This window comes from Peromyscus leucopus, chromosome 10, assembly GCF_004664715.2.
Source record: "Peromyscus leucopus breed LL Stock chromosome 10, UCI_PerLeu_2.1, whole genome shotgun sequence".
In the NCBI taxonomy this organism is placed as follows: domain Eukaryota; kingdom Metazoa; phylum Chordata; class Mammalia; order Rodentia; family Cricetidae; genus Peromyscus; species Peromyscus leucopus.
In genome coordinates, this window is record NC_051071.1 from 8,429,585 (window position 1) to 8,452,342 (window position 22,758).

General features: G+C 37.2%; 1 protein-coding gene across 5 annotated transcripts in view; it reads right to left on the reverse strand.

The window, feature by feature from the left end:
* The window catches only part of Fancl (FA complementation group L), a 74,814-nt gene that overhangs the window by 43,164 nt on the left and 8,892 nt on the right, over positions 1-22,758 (reverse strand). For 4 of the 5 annotated variants that reach the window (XM_028895023.2, XM_037208921.1, XM_037208920.1 and 1 more), the window contains 3 exons: positions 13,568-13,628; positions 10,108-10,164; positions 5,795-5,895 (listed from right to left, as the gene is read on the reverse strand). In XM_028895023.2, the coding sequence (XP_028750856.1) occupies positions 5,795-5,895; positions 10,108-10,164; positions 13,568-13,628 (219 nt within the window). Of the gene's footprint in view, positions 1-5,794; positions 5,896-10,107; positions 10,165-13,567; positions 13,629-14,046; positions 14,267-22,758 lie in introns of those variants that run through there. The other variant, XM_037208922.1, reaches the window with a different exon arrangement.

Sequence of the window (22,758 nt, forward strand, 5' to 3'; positions counted from 1 at the left end):
CAAACTTGGGCAAAGGGCCAAGATAAAGACCAGCTATTAAGTGGCCAAAGAAACAATAACAAACAAACACAAAACCAAAACCAAAATCAAAATCTTCAACAGCACTTTTGGCAATCTAATTTGCTGAATATTGGAGATAAAAATAATGGATTTGAAGAGTCAGAATGTGAGAAAAAAATCAAGTCTCAAGAACTTGCTCTAATAGTTTACTAGTTTTTCCTCTGATAAACCCTTGAGCAAACAACAACAACAAAAAATATCAGGAAACAGCTACTAAAAGACAAAGAATATCCAGAAAGCCAATAATAGTAAGGAGAGATTAATTAGAATTTAGAGCTGGGATGAGATGAAATCTAAATGAATACCCCCCTCCAAGATCTCAATGAGAACACATGAAATATGACCCATAAAAAGAATGCAAGCAAGAAATTGATGAACTCTAAGCAAAAATGGGTTTTAATTGAGATGAAAATTGGTCTTGTAGATAGGAAGAATTGAGAGTTTAAGATCCAGCAATGGAAAAACCTATCAGTGAATACACTTGGCTCTTGCTTCAAAGAGAAGATGAAGGGAAACAATCAGGCCAACCAACTCATGGAAACAACCTACTCTGACCTCAACCTCGCACTACAGCAACCTCTTCCCATTTTATCTGTCTAGCAAAAGAAATCTTGTGAGGGGTCTCGAACCTGCTTAGTCACACTTTCCAACACGCAACAAAAAGTTAGTAGGCATAGTGCTGCAGCCTGGGGAAGCAAGGGCAAATACTGAAGATCAGATACCAGGTAGCACTGATCAGGGGCATTCAATGAGTGGGGCTTTAAGGGTATTCAAGGGCATTAAGCCACTTTCCAGATTCTTTTGAAAAATATTAGCAACTTCAGTGAATAAAAGCAATGTTTTAAGAAGAAGAAAACCAGGAGGAAGAAGAGAAGAAAAAGGAGAAGGGAGAAGGAGACAGAAGAGCAATCAATGACTGAGTTCAAAGCAATGGGAAAAAGCAACAGAGCCTAACATAAAGTCTTTTACTTTGTTTTCAAAAATCATTACGTCAAGCAGAGAAAACAACAGTTCTCAAGGAACTCAGAAAACCTAGAGCTGCACTGAAGGAAGAAGGGAATTTCCAGGAGAAGGGGAACATGGAGACTATGAAGCTTAGCGCCTATAAGATGGAAACAACAGGTAAAAATCATACTTTTATTTACTTCATAAATTAGCTTCTAGGTCAGGGTTAGGTTAGGGTTAGGCTTGCTCTATGAATGGATACTCAAGGAAATGAATAGAGGTGCATTCTTCTGTAGCCCTCTTACTGATTTCAAGAAACATGGGATTTTGAGAGATTCCAAACAGATAATTTCCTTTACAAAAGCAGTCTGTGCAAGTGAGTATGTCAACTAAGTAACCCCTAAAGAAATGTGTATCAGTGTGCTGAGTACCCGGCACACGAAGGACTGAACATATTTGCTAACTGGTGAGTATGGGCAACAAAAACAATAAGCTGCCCAATCAGAAAGAACCAAGAGGAAGAATTAGAGATGAGGGTTGCTCAAAATTAACTTACTTCTCTCAGAACTTTCCATCATAACTCAGAGAGGAGACAGACAACTGACTATAAATTAATGCATGGAAAGAGTCAAGATGTGTTCTAGTCTAATAACTAAAGACGTGTCTAGAACTAATGCCTGTCATTAGAAGAGAACTTTGGTTAAATTGTTTGCTAAACGTTTTTGAGGGTAGTTTGAAATGATAAATTCAAAACATTATGGCCAAGTATTTTCATCAAAGTTGACAGGAAAGCAAAATATCTTAAGAAGAGAAGCAATGGTCCACAAAGGATTTAGAACATGAAAGAAAATGAATAAACAAAGAACTGTTAAACCACACTGATGGAATTAAAGGAAAAGAAAAAGAAAAATTGACAAGAACTATTGATAAGGGGTTGTAAGAAGGAAAGTTAGTAAAATATCAAATACTATAAAAAGTCAAGAATATGGACAACTAGACTCATCCAAACATCTGTCAGTTTTCATGAATATAACTTTCATGTGATACCCAATCCAACATACTTATTATCAATATCACTCATAAAGAATTTGTGGTAGTTTAGAAAACCAAAAAATAGCTGGAAAATAAAATGTAAGGTAATACTAATAGTATACAGAAATATAAGTTACTCAAAATGATGAGAGGCAGTGGTGGGGAATGCCTTTAATCCCAGCACTCAGGAGGCAGAAGCAGGTGGATCTCTGTGAGTTCAGGTCTACAGAGCAAGTTCCAGGATAGCAAAAGCTGTTACACAGTGAAGCCCTGTCTTGGAACATGCCCCTCAAATAACCCAAAATGGCTCTAAAGTGGACCCATAATCTGACACTTAGCATCCTACTAGCCATTTCAAAGGGAGTTTAAATCAATTACAGGATTCCTAATATTGATTAAATAAAAGGACAGATATTCCAGAGAAACATGCCTTTTAACGTATGAAAAGAAAAAAAGTCCTTCATTACTTCTCAAAACTACTGTATCACAAAATGGAAGGCACCCAACATAATGTCCAGCATCTCATGCAGCAGCTGCATTTGATGCAAATCGGTTAATTCACAATAATGGTTCTCAGTTCTAAAATCCAATTTGGAAAACATAATTCTATTATATACACTATTATTCTGAAACACTATTACTTGCAATCAAGATTTTAGTAAAGTTTTAATAGTTGGATGTTGAAGTTATAGTTTTTGACACGAGACCAATGTATAAGTTTCAAGGCTCATAAGTATAGATCTACATTTTGTCACTATTAGCCAGGAAGACAAGTTAAGAAGCAGTTACAACAAGTTAAGAAGTCTAAATAAGATACATGTCTGAAATAATGGTCACTCATCTCTACACAGAGGTACACCAAAAGATTTATGCTCCACTCAAACCCAGTGCAGAAAGTAATGATCTGTGGATAAGAGAGGAAACTGTTCTAAGTAAAGATTTATAAGGAATAGGATGAGAAGCTGGACACATGGACAAAGGACCAGGTTCTCTCTTCTAACAGTAATAAATGTACTGCATTCTTAATGCCTCTGAAAACAAATTTACATGAATATAATTTGGTACACATTTGTGTGTGGTCATGGTATAAATTTATTAAAGGAAATATATTTTCTTTTTTATATTTTATAATTACAATTTTGCACAGGAAACTTAGTAGTGTACATTCGATCCAGGTCAGTAGGGAGTTCTTTGGCCTTTGCCTTTTCCAGCTTGGCAATTTGAGCCACAGATTTAGGACCCAGGACATTGCCTCCCCAGTGGTGGTAGATCTCATCCCAGCTGTCATTGTAATTGGTAACTGGTCCTAATAGTTTCCACCAGCACCCTATCTTCAGATCCAACCTGTGTGAAGGCAACAGTGGTGTATTCTTCCTGTGGACCAGCCACCTCAGCCTGGCCTGTTGGGGAATATTATTTTAAGGTGTGTTACTTTTGTTTATGTTGCATTTGTTTAATTCTGTGAAGCTGTGTTACTGTGCCTGTCTAAAATGCCTGATGGTCTAGTAAAGAGCTGAACGGCTAATAGTGGGGCAGGAGAAAGGATGGGTAGGGCTGGCAGGCAGAGAATAAATAGAAGGAGAAATCTGGGAGAAGAAAGAAGTAGCCAGAGAGGAAGGAGGAAGACTTCAAGGGCCAGCCACCCAGCTAAACAGCAAGCCACGGAGTAAGAGCAAGGTTTACAGAAGTAAGAGAAGAGGAAAAGCCCAGAGGCAAAAGGTAGATGGGATAATTTAAGGAAAGCTGGGAAGAAACAAGACAAATTAAGGCTGGACATTTATAATTAAGAATAAGACTCTGTGTGTGATTTATTTGGGAGCTGAGTGGCAGGCCCCCCAAAAGAGTAAAAAAAAAAAAAAAAAAACACTGGCCTTTCCCTTGATGATGCAGTAGAGGGTCCCCATCTTGCAACACAGGGCAGGCAGGAAGACCACCAGCTCAATGGGGTCTACATTGTGGGTGGTCACCACCAACTGAGCCTTCTTGTTCTCTACCAAGGTAGTGACTGCACTGACCTCTGCTGGAAGGACAGGACCTCTTAGGTGGGAAGTCCCAGCTGTTTGCTGGTCCAGGTCCTAGGGGAACTAGTTAACAGCAGGAGGTACTTTGAGCCACTCATAAAGGATGTCTCTTTGCCACTGCAGCCTGTGAGATCTCTTTTGGGCTGATGTCCTGCCAACGCCAAAGTTTCTAGGCCTTGTCTCAAACAGAGGATTCATCATCTTTTAGGCCTCCTGTTTCTTCACAATGGTGGGGGCCAAGGTCACCTTCTTCCCCGTGGCCTTCTCTCCCTTGGGCATCTTGCTTGGCAAATTATGTTTTCTGCCTATGATGGACTCCTTGTTTTCTCTTAAAATACTATTTAATGATCAAATTCTTTAAATTAGTGGTCAAAAGGCCAACTCAGAAAATAGCTAAGACGCAATGTACATAAGAACAATGAAATGTCTTAAACACATTCCGAAAAAACTTGCTGGTGAAAAATTCTACTCTCTAAGTGGTAACTGAAGTCAGCCTTTGATTTATCCTTGTCATAAAGAACCCTGAACTGCATAATAAACAAACACTGAAGTACAACTGGTGGCAGCTACAAACTGAGAACTAAACTGCCTATCCCACTGATGTTTCAGTCCAGCAGAAAGCTGATAAGATACTTACTAACAAAATGTAATGTTTGAAAAATGTCCACACAGAGAATTGAATTCAACAACTGAGAATCAGGTAAATTACAAGACATTTTTTTCTCGGTGATGTATGGATAAAGTTTTAACAATTTACATTTCCATCTACTGAATTTCTTTTAAGTTTCTCTTTTCTTTTCTTTCCCCTGTGTTTTGAAACAGGGTCTCTCTACATAGTCCTGGTTGTCCTGGAACTCACAGAGATCCACCTGCTTCTGGCTTCCAAGTGTTGGGATTAAAGGTGAGTCACTATACCCAGCCTTTTTAAGTTTCCTTACTTGTTATTTTCTTCAGGGAAAGCAAGATTCATTGCTGAAAGTACAAAAGCATTTAAAATACATGTGGATATTTAGATTTAGGAGAGCAAAACTGAATAACAGCCAAATATAGCTATGTACACAATCACAAACATACCAAAAAACTGCAATTTTCCATTTTGATTCATATTTATTAGCATTACATTTTTGTATGCATACATGTACACACACACACATATGGCATGTAGGCATATGTACATGTTGTATACATATGTGTAGAAGCCAGATGGCAGATGTTGATGCTCTATTTCTTCTTCAGTAGCGCTCTATCTCACTTATTAAGAGAGGTGCTCCTTTGTGGTCAAGGGTCACTGATTAGACTAATCTAGCTGGCCAACTTGTTCCATGTGGTCTACCTACCCACTCAGCACTTTCATAGTTTTTCATGCTTGAAGAGTAAAAACTCTATTCACTGAGCATCAAGCCAACACCCAGCATTACTTTTAAACACGAAACCTGTAGTACATTTAGAATACTGTTAGGCACACATAATATATTAGTCACATCTAATGAAAATTCCTATTAAGATAAGTCTTATTATGTGCATAAAATGCCATTATTTCAAATCACATGAAGCTTTTCAAGTTAATATTTCACAATGCTCCTGTCTGTAACTGACAGCAGCAATCAGGATCAGATACTCTATACCAAAACATCAACTAAAAGTGGGCACAAAACTAAGCTTTGGCAACTAGCAATACATGAAGCTAAATGTGTAAAACAAAGACATTTCTAAGATATATTTTTAAATAGACATACTTATCCCAGCCAACAGCTCCTATCTCATTAAGAAGGTCTATGCAGAAACTGCGAGAAGGTGGTTGTACACACAAATCTTGTCTATTCTTTAAAGCAACTTCCTGTTGAAAGAAAAATATTTTAATTGGCTGTGGAACACTAAATAGAGAATTATTAACTAGTTATAAAACAAAATTTCATAATCCTTTCATCGCCTAAATAAAGCACTCACTATTTTTATCGAAAACCCAGGTGGCGGTTTGTTTTGTTGTTATTGCTTAAAGACTGTGGACAAGACCAGGCACAGCAGCCAGTCTCCATGCAATAGCCTAGGGAACTGAAAAAGAACTACCAGAAGAGAAACAAGCATCCCAAATAGGTCTCACAGAGGTGGAAATCCTGACTTTAACATTTCCTAGTTTAGACAAATTAGAATCTTTGGCTTGGCTTTAAAACAAATAGATATAAAATAATCTACCTCAGAGAGTCCTTTTCAAACATTCACCATTTTCAATAATTAAAAATATATGTGCCTAAATATTACTAAGTGCCACAAGAAATTTATAAATCTTTATGAACATAGCTTCTGACTTCATGTGAACGCCATTCTCAAGGCCATCACTGTGGACTTGGCACATTGTCAGTAAGGACACGGCCTCAGAAGTAAACTAGGCATTCTCACATGTTTAGGCACATTATCTTAAATGGCAATAAAACCAACATGTTCATCTATAATCTGTCAGAGAGGTAGACTATAGGCTCTTGTTTGTATTCAGAAATACAGCACAAATGTACAAAACAAAGTACTGTAAGCCAAGGATTGATAAGAGAGTCTTACTTTAGCTGAAATTAATAAATGGTTCCTGAAAAGTAAATGACCAATACAGCCATAACTTACAATCCAATAAGAGTTTAATGGGATACAGTCTTATTCTAGTTCCATGCTCTTATATTTGCATATTAAAATTATAATAAACAGGAGAAATTTTCCAAATTTTTCCAAATATCAAAGCAATGTGAAACATGTTTCTTTGCCTTACTCTTTTAAAGTTCCTATACTGTGGTCTTTGATGTAGTTTGGTAAGTTTGATAATCTTTATTAGGATTTATAAATTCATAAATCAAAATTTAAATAAAGAAGTTGATCCTCAACAATTCTATTCTAAGCATTTTATCAATGATGTACTCAAAGAGTTGCCATGAGGATAAATAAACAGACTCAGAAGAAAGATCTAGCAACTGAGTTTCCAATATATATGTACTATGGACACTATAAAAGTTTCAAAACAATTATAAAATAAGAAATAACAAAATGCTCCCGGTTTTCAGCAATAATACTGGCATCATGATTTTGACATAAACAAAGATAAAAGAAGCTTAATAAGTTAGGCATAACTGTTATGATTTAGAGCTGAAAATCCCTCAAAAAAGCTAGGTCCCACGTGAAAAACACTACTGGGATCTTGCATGGGTCAATCCACTGATGAGTTCAGAACTCCATGAGCCATTAGGAAGCAAGGCATGGTTGGAGAAAGTAAGTCACAAAGTAGCAGACCTTGAAGAGCTTATCTTGACTTTGTCTCCTTATGTCAGTCTCTCTCTGCCTCCAATATATCAATCCAAACAGAAGGCCCCAGCCTTCTGGAATATGTAGAAGGTGTCACAAAGGCCAAAGTTGGACTACTGAATGCAGACCAACATGGGACAGGCAAGGTAGCCCTTTGCCATTAGGAAACACTGTAGTGGGCCTCTCACAGGTCCCAGTGTCAAATCTGGTTCAATCAATCATTCTCTGTCTACACTGGGGAAATCCCTCCACAGAGGGCTGGAATATCGTTATGAACTCACGACTACTCTGCCACAGCTTTGTCTACTGAAAAGAACTAGAAGCAGAGACAGCAATGAGCACCCCTCTCTCTAGACCAAGGTATCTGACACCATTTCCCACAACAGTAATGATTAGTGTTACTATAAATAAGTCCTACAGATTTATTAGAGTGGCTGATTACAGTTCTGGAATAGGATGAATAAGTATGTCCAGAGCAACTGACATCACAAAGCATGGAAGATGAGGTTCTATTAAAAGACCACAGGAACCAACATGAGGCAGTGTGAACTGATCAAAAATAGGACAATTTAAACATCAGGAAGAAAATGACTGTAATGGATTAAAGCTAATCAAACATATAAATCCCATGAGTTAATAATGATTCTTAAAAGTATATTAGTTCCCTGTGGTAGTTGTTAGGCACTAACTCATTACAGTAAAATTATTCTTTTTTAAAGAAAAGAAGCAAACACCTTGTTGCTCTAATATATGCTATGCCTCATGCTAGCCAAACAATGGTGAGAGGTCTTCTTTAAAATATTTTTGGTTAACAAACCTAAATGAAAGATTTTTTTTTTCTTTTACTGACCATTTGAGACACTGCCCTTTGACAAAGCATTTCACAAGCTGTGGAGCTTTATGCCCTCTACCACAAAATGTAAAATATAACTTAAAGAAAATAAACCACCCTTTATAAATGCCAATGAAATGGTGAATACAGAACAATCAGCAGTGGATGATAAAATCCTGAGGTGGGTACTGATAAAAAAATGTACCAGCTGAATCTAAATGAAGAATAGCAGACATCATACAAGTCTTAGTGCATCACAGTAAGAAGTACAAAGCACCAAGTATTCATATCAAAATAAATATGCTGAGATCTGACTGGCAGATTACAAAGAAAAGGTATGGATTATGCTTTGTCTAAATTACCTGGGAAATGTTTAAGATTTTAATTTTTTTTTTTTTTTTTTTTTTTTTTTTTTTTTTTTTTTTTTTTTTTTTGGTTTTTCGAGACAGGGTTTCTCTGCGTAGCTTTGCGCCTTTCCTGGAGCTCACTTGGTAGCCCAGGCTGGCCTCGAACTCACAGAGATCCGACTGCCTCTGCCTCCCGAGTGCTGGGATTAAAGGCGTGTGCCACCACCGCCCGGCTTAAGATTTTAATTTTTTTCAGATTTTGGATTAGTTACATATACATAGTAAGATATTTTGATGTGACCAAAACCAAAGTATAATATTCATATTTTATTTTAATCTATATCATTAGCAATTCTCTGCATGACACCAAGTCTTAATCTGTGACATCTGCCATTTGTATTATCATGGCAGAGTTGGGTACTGGGTATGAAACATTTTGGGGCATGAAACATTTTGGTTTGGAGGTAATGGATACACAACCCTTAGGAGAGTGTGCTGAAAGATTCCATGGATTTCTAACAAAGTCTGTTTGCAACATGAGAAATTTTATAGGGCACATGATTTGTTTTGTCCAACAAGAACATGAATGAAAGGCAAAGGCAAAAAGAGAGACAGCATAAATTAAACCTCGCATCAGCATTGAGTTCAAGTGTGGGACCCATCTGATAAAAACAAAGCATCTGTAAGGAATGACTATAATTATACATTCAAAATCACTAGCATTGTCCTCATTATTCCCATCATGGTGTACGGGTGTGTCCATGGTGTGTGTTGGGGAGCACATGTGCCCGCAGCACACATGTGACCATCAACGGACAACTTCATGGGGTTGGTCCTCTCTTTACACATTTATGGGAGTTCTGGGGCTTGAACTCAGGTTGCCAGGCCTGCACACCAAGTGCCTGTACCTAATGAGCCATCTTGCCAACCCTAATTAAATATTTTGAAGCAGGCAAAAAGCACTAAGTTAAAAATATACACAGTGATATATTTTTAAAGGAGCTGGTATAATCTCCAGGATTTCCTGTTAAAATATGACAATCTCTTCAAAAAATGTTGGGGAGGAAATATGATTGACAAAATGTTGACATTGGATCATTGACTCAGGTTATTCACTATAATCACCTTTCTTTTGTTCATGTTGAAAAAGTCCTCCAGGAATCTGTGTATGTATAAAAAAATTAATTGTGTTTTATGCTATGTCATTAAGTATGACTACTTCATGCAAGCAAAAGTATCTGACTTCAATCCCCATTACCCATATGAAAAGGCCAGACATGAAAGCATATACCCATAATCTCAGGTCTGGGGAGGGAGGGACTAGAAGATGTCTGGGGCTCAATGGTCAGCCAAGTTAGCCAAATCAACAAGCTTCAGATCAGTAAGAGATACCACCTCAAAGATAAGGTGGAATACAACTGAGGAAATTGATAGTTGAGTATGTCCACATACATGAAGACACATGTTCATATACCCTCACACAGATGCACACATACAAACATCAATACACAGATACATACCACTAAAAAGTTTCAGAAACAATCAAGACTTAGTAGATACAAAAAGAGTGTTCGAAAAAAATTCTTACCAAAATCATCTTCAACTCCATCATAAAGCTCACTAGATCAGGAGAGTGCTTCATTCTCTAAATCAAAACATTTTGAATTAATAACTCATGAAATGAATGCACCATTCGTTGAAACTGAAATCAATGTGAGAATGGATCAACTACATCTAAATCTTAACAGTATTAATTAGTGAAACACTGGTCATTACTTCTATTTCTACCAATTTCATTTTGAAAGCGTAACTAAAAGTTCTGTCTTGGTTTGCTTTCTACTGTTGTGATAAACACCATGACCAAAAGCAGCTTGAGGAGAAAAGGTTTTCTTTCCACTTAGATCCTGTAGTCCATTTTGATGACTCTAGGCAAGGATTGAAAGCAGAGGCCAGAGGAGCACTGTTCACAGCCCTGCCCCATGGCTTGCTCAGCTTGCTTTCTTAGACCATCCAGGACTCCCTGCCAGAGGTGGTATCGTCACAGTGGGCAAGGCTTCCCACAGCAATCACTAATCAAGGAAATGCCCTACTAACCTGCTGACTGGCCATCTGATGAAAGCAAGTTCTTGACTGCGGTTCCTTCCCAATAGCTCAAGCTGGTGTCAGTCAAGTTGATTAAAACTAACCAGGACTGCCTCTACGTCTATTTGGGTGAAATGAAGTGAACTGTGGATGAACTCACTTAAAACTGCACACTTGCCTCCATCCCTTCAGTACTCATCACTGAAAAATCTAACAAATGTAGGAAAGCATTATTTTAAAAGGAGAAGGGTAAGGGCAGAGTAAAGAGATGTGAACAGAAAGAACATAAAATATAAAATTCTAACTTCTAAAATCTAGTGTGGTGGTTTGAAAGAAAATGTCTGCCAATGGGAGTGGCACTATTAAGAGGTGTGGCCTTGTTGGAGGAAGTGTGTCACTGTGGAGGTGGGCTTTGAAGTCTCATAGATGCTCAAAATATCACCCAGTGTGAAAAGAGTACTTTCTGTTTCCTGTAAGATGTAGGACTCTCAGATAATTTTCCAGCACCATGTCTGCCTCACACCACCATGTCCTGCAATGATGATAATAGACTGAACCTCTGAATTGTAAGCAAGCAACCCCATTTAAATGTTCACTTTATAAGAGTTGCCATGGTCACGATGCCTCTTCACAGCAATAGAAAGCCTAACTAAGACATCTAGTTAATGTATTAGCTAGATTTATTAATGATAGTATATACTTTGCTTCTTGACCTTTAAGACCACGGATAGTCATTTTCATCCTTTCACAGCTAAGTCATCCTAATTTAAAAAGAAAAATATTCACTGAAATAAAAACTATTATGATAAAATGGCAGAAACAGCTATCCCCTATAAACTAAATGAATGTATCAGAGATTTAGTGTTCTATTTCTGCAACATGTTTTATTCTTAAAATAACTATAGAATAAACGGTCATATCTTAGAATGCTTTTCAGAACACTATATCATTTCTCTGCTTAAAAAAAAAAATACTGCTTGCTTTGTGTTTCTGTTTTACATTGTGATGCATTGCACTAGACCCACATTGTTCAAAACAAAGCTAAATGTAAACTTGTTCCATGTTTTTAGAAGAGAAAATTAACAGCCTAAGATATTTGAACAGTGCATGAAGGCAAATCATTCCTATAACACAGCTCTGGTGGAATGCATACCTGTGGAGTAAATCTTACATGACTGATGTTCCTACATGGAACAACTTCCATCAAAGCCCTGTGACCCATAGTCCAGCAGCTGAACCCAGCTCAATACCTTGTTTTATAATGAGATTTACTGGAATGCAGCCACACCCATGTGTCCTTTGTTTATGGCTCTTTAGATGCTGCTGTCAGAAGAGTACCACAACTGACAGGGCTTGGTTGTTTATGAACGCTGAACAACTTTTATAAAAAGTGTGTTGACTGCTTGGGTCACATTTACTGAAAGTACCATAAGAAAAAATTAGTAACAATCAACTGAACCATGGAAAAAAACAAAAAATTAAATGTTGAGTTTTCCCTGCCCAGCTGAAGGCAGCGGAAAATAAGTGATGGCAACTTTAGGACTCTTCTATCAGAATAAGCAGAGGAAAATGAGATATTTGTTCCACTGTTTGCTTAGCCCTTATGTATGGTGATATTTGTGCTGAAATGTGATTTTATTTGTATATTAATAAATAAAGTTGCCTGGGGGTCAGAGCTAATAGCAAGCCATAGCAGAAGCCAGGTGATGGTGGTGGTGCACACCTTTAATCCCAATCACATGACAGGCAGATCTCTGTGTGTTCAAGGACACAGACATATGCCTTTAATCTCAATACCAACCATAGAGACCTAGAGGTCTGTATAGACAGGCAGTGATGAGGAGGTCATGTGGTTGGGTTTACAACCAATGAGAAGGCAGAACAGAAAGTCAATAAAAAGACAGATACACAGGAAGTAGGTCTCTTTCTGAGGAGAAGGACAGCAGTGGCAGCAAAGGGTAAGAAAGGGTTTTTAGTATCAGCTCTTAGCTACTGCTCTGACCTCTTGGGCTTTTAACTCTGCATTTGGCTCTGTGTTTCTTATTTAATAATAAGACTGTTACATCTACACTTATGAGCACATTTCTCAGGCTATTCAAATGACTCAATGGACTTATAAACTTCTGTGTACAATATACACTGGTCACAAAAACGAAGGGGCAGTAAAGAGAGTGGAGGTAGTTTTCGGCACTGCTTCAAAGCAATGCAGAGCTTACACAACTAGCACATTTCACACTCTTCTTCTCAAGCAGTTCATCTCCACACTCCTCTGTGTCTCAGTAACACTTCATGAGTGAGCATCCTTGCCCGTTATCATCACAACTTATCACAGAATATAATACAGGAAAATAACACAAATGAAAAGATCATTAAAACAAGTGCAATTCTACTAACATTTATTTTTCTGGAAGAGACATTCCATCATATTTACTTATTTCAGTAATAATTTCTTTTACAATGTTTCTATAATCTTCAAATGACTTTTCAGATAGGGTTTACCAAGCACTAAGAATAACTAAGTTAATGCTGCCAAGATCTCTCCTTAGCCACATTCAGCTCCTCTCTTTACAAAAGATCACAGGGATCTAAGTGACTTCCTTTTCACCTTTCCTCTTCATAAACTAGAACTCCAAATTCATTATTGCCATACACAGTCTAGGTCCATATTTTTTTCCTATCAACCCTCTACAAGTTCGTGGAGAAATCAACCAAGAAATGCATATGGATGGGTGACCATGTTTGGAAACATAAAGTCTCAAGGCTGGAAATCAATTTCAAACCCAATGCTGCCTTGACAGTTGTTGATGATTCCAGAAAAACCTCTATGTAATACATAATGCTTAAAACACTTGAAACCTACAAAACACAGCAACTAATAAACCAGCTTGTTTACAAACCAGGGCTTTAAAGATAAATTTAGCAATTTCTATCCTCATTTTGAAGCATAAGACTTTTAACAGACTTACCTGTTGGACTATTTGACGGTATTCATTAAGTATATTTTTCAGGTGCCAGCTACACAGTAATCTGAAATTTTAACAGGAAAAAATTTTTGCTATTACAAGGAGAAAAATGTATTTGTATGCTAACAAACATGTAAATATAATATAAAATCATATAAGCATATTCTGACAAGTAAAGAAAAATATTAGCCACTCATACTGCTGCAAGTCTCATCACCTCAAACACAGACAACAGCTATTAGTAAGCAGCATGCTAATAACACATCTTTTCTAAACTATAACATGTCCAAATGAAAACTCCATTGAAGTAGACACTTCAACACAGTAGGCAGATACAATACAGAGTTTGTATCACAATATATCAAATTTACACTTGAAAACCCTATGTACAATATATTCTCCATATTCTACATTGATATAATTGAACTGAACAGATACTTTAAATTATATAGGTGTTGATAAGTTCATCACCTCCAGCTCACCTCAACTCAGCACACAATATTGGTTAGGTCAATAACTTTAATTATCAAGATGTAGAAAGTCTTGAGTTTGGGGTTGCAGAGATGGCTCAGGAGTTAAGAGCACTGGCTGCTCTTCTAGAAGATCCAGGTTAGATTCTCACAACCCATATGGCAGTTCATAACTGTTCATAACTTCAGTTCCAAGAGAACCAAGGCCCTCATCTCTCTCTCCAGGCAATAGGCATTCAAATGGTTCACAGACATATACAAAAAAAAAAAAAAAAAAAAAAAAAAAACTCATACACATAAAATAAAAATAAGTAAGTGCCCCAGGTGTGGTGGTGCACAACTCTGATTCTAGTACTTGGGAGGCAGAGGCAGGATATCTCTGAGTTGGAGTGTTGGGGAATATTCAATCACACTACGAATCTCCAGTTTGGATTTCCACTGAATAAATAAAATTAACCTTGGATCAGGAGGCTGAGTTAGCATCTAGTTGACAGAAAGTAATCATAGAGCTTAGGGACATCTGGAAGAGAGAGAGACACACAGGAAGTAGTAGTGAGGGGTTTGGGGTGGTACTGCTTTTTCTAGTTTGGTGGAGATGCCAGCAATGAGAGCAGCCTCTCTGAGCTTACAGGTTTTCACCCTAGCCTTTGAATCTCGAGTCTTATTCATAAACAGAAAAAGAGATTTAGGTAAAGCTACCTTTATTGGAAGCAATAGGGCTGATGCCTGTGGGAACAGGCCCTGTCCTGAACGGCAAAGCTGCTGCTGGAAAAGCAAGCCAGGAACCTCGGAGTTGCAATTGGTGGCTGAAATAGCGTTAGATTAAGGCGCACCCACTGTGCCAAAATTAGAGCAACATCTGGTGCTCACCATGGGGAGCAACCACAGGGACGGGGACTCACGACAGCTAGCTCTTCCACAGCTGCTACCTGGGCCTTTGTTTGCAAGCACTGACAGCAAGTGGCTGCCACTTGACAGGACACTGGAAAGTAGGCTTACACTTGGAACTTGAAGGAAGGGCTTGGGTTCACCACCAAAACCACACACAAACAGGGAGAAGCCAGCATATTTGGTGAGATACCTGGGAAGTCCTTTAAAGAAGTGATAAATAATATTAAAAAGAAAATCTTTCCCATGTTAAGAACGGGGAACATCAAAACGCAGGGCACTAGGACCATGTACAGTGCTAGTATGGATAGTTTGAAAATGGAAAATTTAAATGAGAGGAGAAATGACTTAGATGGGAATTAACATAATGCCAACTGTAATTACTATTAGTTTGGCAACTAATATTTAATCCTAAAAAAGTGGTTTGATAACTATACCAAATGTGATAATTTGACAAGCCTTAGAAAGACTTATCAATAAAATAGGGAAATTTGACTAATATCATACAAGTCTTAGAAGGACTTACTATTGATAAGGCCTACCAATGAAAATAACACATATACTTAGACATAGAGAGAGTAATTTAGAGTAGAACCTACTGCACCACTGCACTATGAAAATGAAGAGCAGGGGCCTAAGGTTATTAGACGATCAACCTTAATTTATCCAGTTACCATACAAGAATGACCACTAGATAATAGACAGCCCCAAGGCTATGCAGAAGTTAACTGGAATACAGTGGCAATGTTAGATTTGAAGAGACTTAAGGAAGCAGTCATTTCATATGGTATGTATTCACCATTGTGAGGCATATGTTAAATTCACAAACAACTAGGACCAGAATTATTCCACAAGAATGGAAAGATTTAGTTATAGAATTACTGGAAGCTGGCCCTCAGTTAAAATGAAGAACATGGTGGAGAGAGGAAGCGAGGGTCCTAGAACAATGAAGAAGGGCTAGAGGTCATGAAATTTCCCAAGACTAGTCTCTGGTGAAGGTCACTATGCTGATTTACAAAGACAGTCTATATTTGATGATAACACCTTGGTTCTATGCTGTACAACAGCTTTGAATGCTTGGGACAGGGCTGAAGAAGCAGGAAAGAGGACTGAGTCATTTACTAAAATTAAACAATGCTCAAAAGAAGCCTTCACTGTTTTTTTTCTTTTACAAAGATTAACCTCAGCTGTAAATAGAATGATGTCTGATCCAGATGTTGGACAAATATTAATTGAATATTTGGCTTTTGAAAATGCTATTTCAGAATACAAAAGGGTGATTAGGCCTTTGAAGTCAAGATCAGCACCCATAGATGAGTGGATCCAAAATAATGATATTGGATCTCACATTTAGGATGATACTTGAATAGGAGAAGTGATTTCTAAAAATTTTAAGAAAAATCAAAAGGTCACATGTTTTAATTGTGGTAAACTAGGTCATCTAAAAAGGGGTTTTAGGCAAGATAGTCCTAGAAACAATGTTTTTTCTAGAGATAATCCAAACAGAAGGCCCCAGCCTTCTGGAATATGTAGAAGGTGTCACAAAGGCCAAAGTTGGACTACTGAATGCAGACCAACATGGGACAGGTAAGGTAGCCCTTTGCCATTAGGAAACACTGTAGTGAGCCTCTCACAGGCCCCAGTGTCAAATCTGGTTCAATCAATCATTCTCTGTCTACACTGGGAAAATCCCTCCACAGAGCAATTAAAAGACTTAATCCCTGTTATTAAAAGCCATACTGCTCTGGACTGCAAAACAGCTTCAGTAGATAAAACAAAATTTTCAGGAGAAATCATAGAACAAGTTTTTTGGCAAAATTCTATAAATTTTCAAAGACCAAAGCTAAAAATACAAATAAATGGAATTGAAATAGAGGGGTTGGTTGACATAGGTGCAGATGTAGCAATAATTTCACCAAAATCTTGGCATCTAGATCAACCTCCTCAGTAGGTAAGTGTTCAGCTTCTAGGGATTGGAACTTTATCTCAGGTAAAACAAAGTGCAAGATGAGTCAAGTGTATAGAGCCAGAAGGACAGATAGGAAAATTAAAACCAAATGTGGCTAACAATGAATATATGGGGATGTGATTTGTTGCAACAATGGAAAACACAGATTAACATTCCTCCAATCTCAGAAACAAACCATAATTAAAAGGTATTATCAAGGGCAATTATTGACTGTTCAAGTTGTACATAAGCAGGGCATAACAGCTGCTGATCTTTCAAAGGTACCAACAGCTATTTTAAAATAGTTAACTGATGAATGGGTGAACTGTGTGTGTAAAACAATGGTCTTTGACATCAGAAAAATTACAGGCATTAGAACAGCTGGTACAGGATCAGCTGAATGTTCAACATATTGAAAAAAATTGACCAGTCCTTGGAATTCTTCTATATTTGTTATTAAATAGAAATCTGGAAAATGGAGAATGTTAACAGATTTAAGAGCCATATATAAGGTAATTCAACCAATGGGCTCTTTACAGCCTGGAACTCCCTTGCCTTCTTTATTACCAAATGATGGTCAGTTATAGTGATTGGTTTAAAAGAATGTTTTTTTTGTTCTATCTTTACAAGGACATGATAGAGACAAATCTGCCTTCACAGTGCCTACTTTTAATAATTCCCAGCCTGTAAAAAGGTACCCCTAAGCTCTTTTTCTCCCAACCCTTGCCCTTCATTACCCCTCTCACCCCAGTTTGCTCATGTAGATCTCATTCATTTCTCCATCACCGAGTGAGTGGGAGGTCCTAGCTGGATCAGAAAGAGAGTGGGAGAACAAGGAAAGAGATACAATGATAAATAAAGACACCATGGGAATAGGAAGAAGCAGAGTGCTAGAGAGGTCCCCAGAAATCCAAAGATGACTTGACTATAGACTACTGGCGGTGGTCAAGAGAGTATTTAACTGACCTACTCTGATGATTAGATGGCTGAACACCCTAACTGTCATGATAGAACCATCATCCAGTGAATGATGGAAGCAGATGCAGAGATCCACAGCCAAGCCCGAGGTGGAGCTCCAGGAGTCCAATCGATGAGAGAGAGGAGGGATCATATGAGCAAGAGATATTGAGACCATGATTAGAAAAAGTACAGAGACAACTAGCCAAACCAGTAGAAATATATGAACTGTGAACCAATAGCTAAGGAACCCCATGGAACTAGACTAGGCCCTCTGGATAAGGGAGACAGTTGTTTAGCATGGACTGTTTAGGGGACGCCCAGGCAGTGAGACCAGGACCTGTCCTTAGTGCATGAGCCAGCTTTTTGGAACCTAGTACCTATGCTGAGACACTTTGCTCAGCCTTGGTACAGGGAGGAGGGGATTGTACCTGCCTCAACTGAATGTACCAGGCTCTGCTGACTCCCCAGGGGAGACCTTACCTTGGAGGAGGTGGGAATGGCGGGTGGGTTGAGGGGAGAAGGCTTGGGTGAGAGGAGGGAGGACAGGGGAATCCATGGTTGGTATGTAAAATGAATAGAAAATCTCTTAATAAAAAGGGGGAAAAAGGTACCACTGGACTATTCTTCCACACAGAATGTTAAACAGCACACCTTGTGTAAATATTTTGTACAACAGTCCATATTTTACCATTATATGGGTGATACCTTATTGGTTGATTCAGACACAGATGTTTTGGAAAAACATTTGATGAGGTAAAGAGAATTTTGCCTTGTTGGGGATTATAAATTGCTCCTGAAAAACCACTAAGAGGAGACTCTATTATTTATTTAGGATATAAGATAGTTTTGCAGAAAATTCAACCACAAAGTACAAATTGGGAGAGATCAGTTAGGAACTCTTAATGATTTTCAAAAATTGCTGTGAGATATTAACTGGCTATGACCCACAACTAGATTAACAAATCAAGAACTAAGTAATTTATTTCAAACCTTAGGAGGTGATAAAGGCTTAAAAAGTCCAAGAAAACTATCAGATAAGGATAATAGAGAATTGGCTCTAGAAAAGAAATTACAAGATGCATACATGAATCACTTAGATCCATAGCTTGGTTGTACCTTCTACTCATTCTCCTACAGGAATTCTAATGCAGAGAGAAGATAATATCTGAGAATGGATATTTTTACCACACAGAGTAAAAAATTAAAGACCTATGTAGAAAAAGTCTCTGAATTGACTCTGAAAGGAAAATTAAGACTTTCGTCAATTAACAGAAATAGACCCAGCAGAAATTGTTGTACCTTTTACTAATACTAAAATTGCCTCATTATGCACAGAAAATGAACACTGGCAAAGAGCTTGCGGTAATTTCTTGGGAAATATTAGCAATAAATATCCCTAAAACAAAAGACTTCAGGTTATAAAAAGAACTAAGTGGATTCTTTCTTGTATAATAAAAGGAACACCGATTTCTGGAGCTCCTACATTCTATATTGATGCAAATAGATAAGAAAGGGCAGGCTATAAATCAGGAAAATTAAATAAAGTGGCTCAAAGTCCTTATGATTCAGTTCAGAAATCAGAATTATATGCTATTCCCATGGTATTATTAGATTTTCCAAAACATCTTAATATAGTTGCTGACTCTCAATATGCAGAAAGAGTTGTTTTACATATTGAAACTGCTGAACTTATTCCAGATGATTCAGAATTAACTTTGTTACTTATTCAACTACAACAAGTAATCAGAAATAAAAATCACTCTTTGTATATAACACATATCAGATGCCATATAGGCATACCAGGACCTATAGCACAAGGTAATGATGAAATTGATCATCTATTGGTAGGATATATACTAGAAGCCTCAGAATTTCATTAGAAACACCATTTTAACAGCAAAGATCTGAAGAAAGATTTTTCTATCACTTGGCCACAAGTCAAAAAATTATAATGAAATGTCCTACTTGTTCTCTGTATAATCAAACTCTATACCTGGAGGAAGTAACCCAAAAGGTAGTCAAAGAAATGAAAATTGGCAAAATAGTGTGCTTCATTTTGCAGAGTTTGGAAAATTAAAGTATGTGCACCATACCATAGATACATAGTCAGAATTTCAATGGGCAACTGCTTTAAGTTCTGGAAAGGCTGATTCTGTAATTACACATTTATTAGAAGTCATGGCCACTATGGGGATAACTGTACAAATCAAGACAAACAATACTCCAGCACATGTCTCTAGTAAAATAAAACGTTTTTTGTTTTTTGGTTTTTTTTTTTTCTGCATGTTACATCATGAAGAATATTACAGGTATACCACACAATCCTACAGGACAAGCAGTTATAGAAAGATTACTTGCACTTTAATAGAAATGCTCAATAAACAGAAAAAGGTAATAAAAAACAGATAAAGATTACACAGTGCTGTATTGACTCTAAATTTTTAAATGCTAATGAAAAAGGAACAACAGCTGCAGAGAGACATTGGATGATAGAAAAAATGATAAATTAAATAAATCAGTCTATATATCTTAAAGATGTGTTGACCTCAGAATGGAAACCAGATTTATTTGTGTTACGTTGGGGAAAAGGTTTTGCCTTTTTTCCACGGGAGAAGAAAAGCTATGGATACCATCAAGATTGATAAAGATTGGATTCAAACAAGAGAGACTTCTTGATTAGAAGAGGTGATAGATCCAAGCTAACTTATAAGACTAATAAATGCCTTTCATCTGATCAGGTAAAAAAATAACTTTTTGATATTAAAAGATAATACTTTTTCTGTTGCCAAAAAAACAGTTTGCCATAACAAAGATATAACTTGACCAAAAAGGACCTCCCCAATGTTCGGGTTGGAGAAGAGTTTTGTTTTTGTCTTTGCAAGAGAATAAAATTATCCAACTAAAGAATCTGAAGACCACTGGACAAATGAGACATGTGAAGAAGAATGAACCATCCAGGGAAAACGTCCCCAAAAAGGAGTAAAATTAGTCTAACAGTATAACACATTTCCAACAGGATAAAATTTCATAAATCTTCCAAAATGATTGTTTTTGCTGCTCTCTATAAACATATAAAAAGTCAAATGGTCTCTTTTGGGACTATCAATTAAAAATCAGAGCTGGCTTTGGAACTGGAGCATGGCTCTCTCCTTCTCTAAACCCAAGCATGCTTGTTAAGAAAAATGCAAATTCTTTGTCTCATGTCAGAAGAGCCACCTGGTATGGGACAGAAGAAAAACCAAAATTAAGGGACGATTCTATTGCCACTAATCTCATAATCATTTGGCTTATTTTCACTCTTTAAAACTTTTCTTAAGATATAAATATTATCTCAAAATTTGTAAGATTAATATATATATATATTTAAATTTTGTCATGATATTAATGGGCATATAGAGTACTAACTAATTCTATAAATAGGCTTCATCTAGCTTCCTATATGAGATTTTGGGTTTGAGTCTAAAGCAAGTAACTAGGAATTAAGTTTGTGTATCCCAGAAAAGCTTAATAGATTGTGGTCATCTAACCTCTCTGAGATCTGCTGCATGTAATATTTAAGATGTGTAATTTTTCTCCAGTGAACTGTGAACATTCCTAACAGCAGCCTTTGAAGTCTCCAAAGAGATGATGAGGCCCCACAACAACAATGCCTCCTGGATTGTGTTAACACCAATAAGCTGACAAACACCACCCAAAGATCAGCTTTGAATTATAAACTGCTCAGGACAATTTCAAGGCAGTTAGCTGAGATTGTCCAGTCTCACAGAATACTCCAGCCAGGACTTCAGATAAGCCCTGCAATTTTCCATAAAATGAGACTAAAAAAAAAATAATACAGTTACTTCTCTCAGGACTTCAGATAAGCCCTGAACTTTCCCACTATGAACAGCCTAGACAACCAATGTTACAGCTAGTTTTCCCAGGACTTGACCATTATCTCAGTTTTCTCAGGGTCCCCTAAAGATGAAATCACCCCCCCTCCAAGCAACATTAAGTAATTTTAAGAATACAATGCCAAGAGGTGGAGTAGGTGGGTTTTGGTCATACAATGGGTTAAGAATGTTTGTCATCATTTAGGGGGTATTGGTTGCAAACTGTTACTGGTCATGGTAAGGAAGAAACTAAGCAAGAGATGTTGGATTCAAGGATCTGTTTTGGAAAGAAAAAATGGGATATGGAAAGGATAGGATAAAGAAATAGATTACTGAATCTACTTTAAACTAAAAAAACAACTATTAATCCCAAATATTTTATAATGGCATGGATTTTTATATATTGATACAAATTTAAGGTTATTTTTGTTATGCTGTATATATGTTTCTACTCTTGTTAAAGATTCTGTACCTATACAATTCATTTTAAAATATAATGTATATTTAAGAAATACAGGTTAGTAGTTAGTTATCTATAATAATCAAAGTTGTAGTTATGTTAGGCATGTTTTCAAGGTTAAACAGAGATATATATTTTAGATAGATAGGTGGTCTTCAAACACTTCAGAGACCTAGAGATTATGGCATTTACAATGTTTTAATAATCTAAGGCTTTTCATGACAATGAGACCCATCTGCTCCTGGCAGCACCAATTTACTTCAAAAAAGGATGATGGGCATCAATGAACCTCTATATGGAGTTTGTTTTCAATGTGGCAAAGTTAGCCACTGGGCAAGAAACTGCCCTTGCCTCGAATGGTAACAGTATGTTGTCCAAATTGAATGAACAGAACACGAAAGAAGGCAACTGCCGAACTTTGCCAAAACAAGGTAGGCTAGTCCTTCAAAATTCATACTTCACATAAAAGTCTGTCAGATATTCTAGGCTTGAAAGCTGGAGATGGATGCCCCAATGTTGCAGCGGAACCTTGGGTGACCATCCAGGCATCTAGCTATTTCTGTCATTTCTATAGTTTTTGTAGTTGTTTGCTCTGC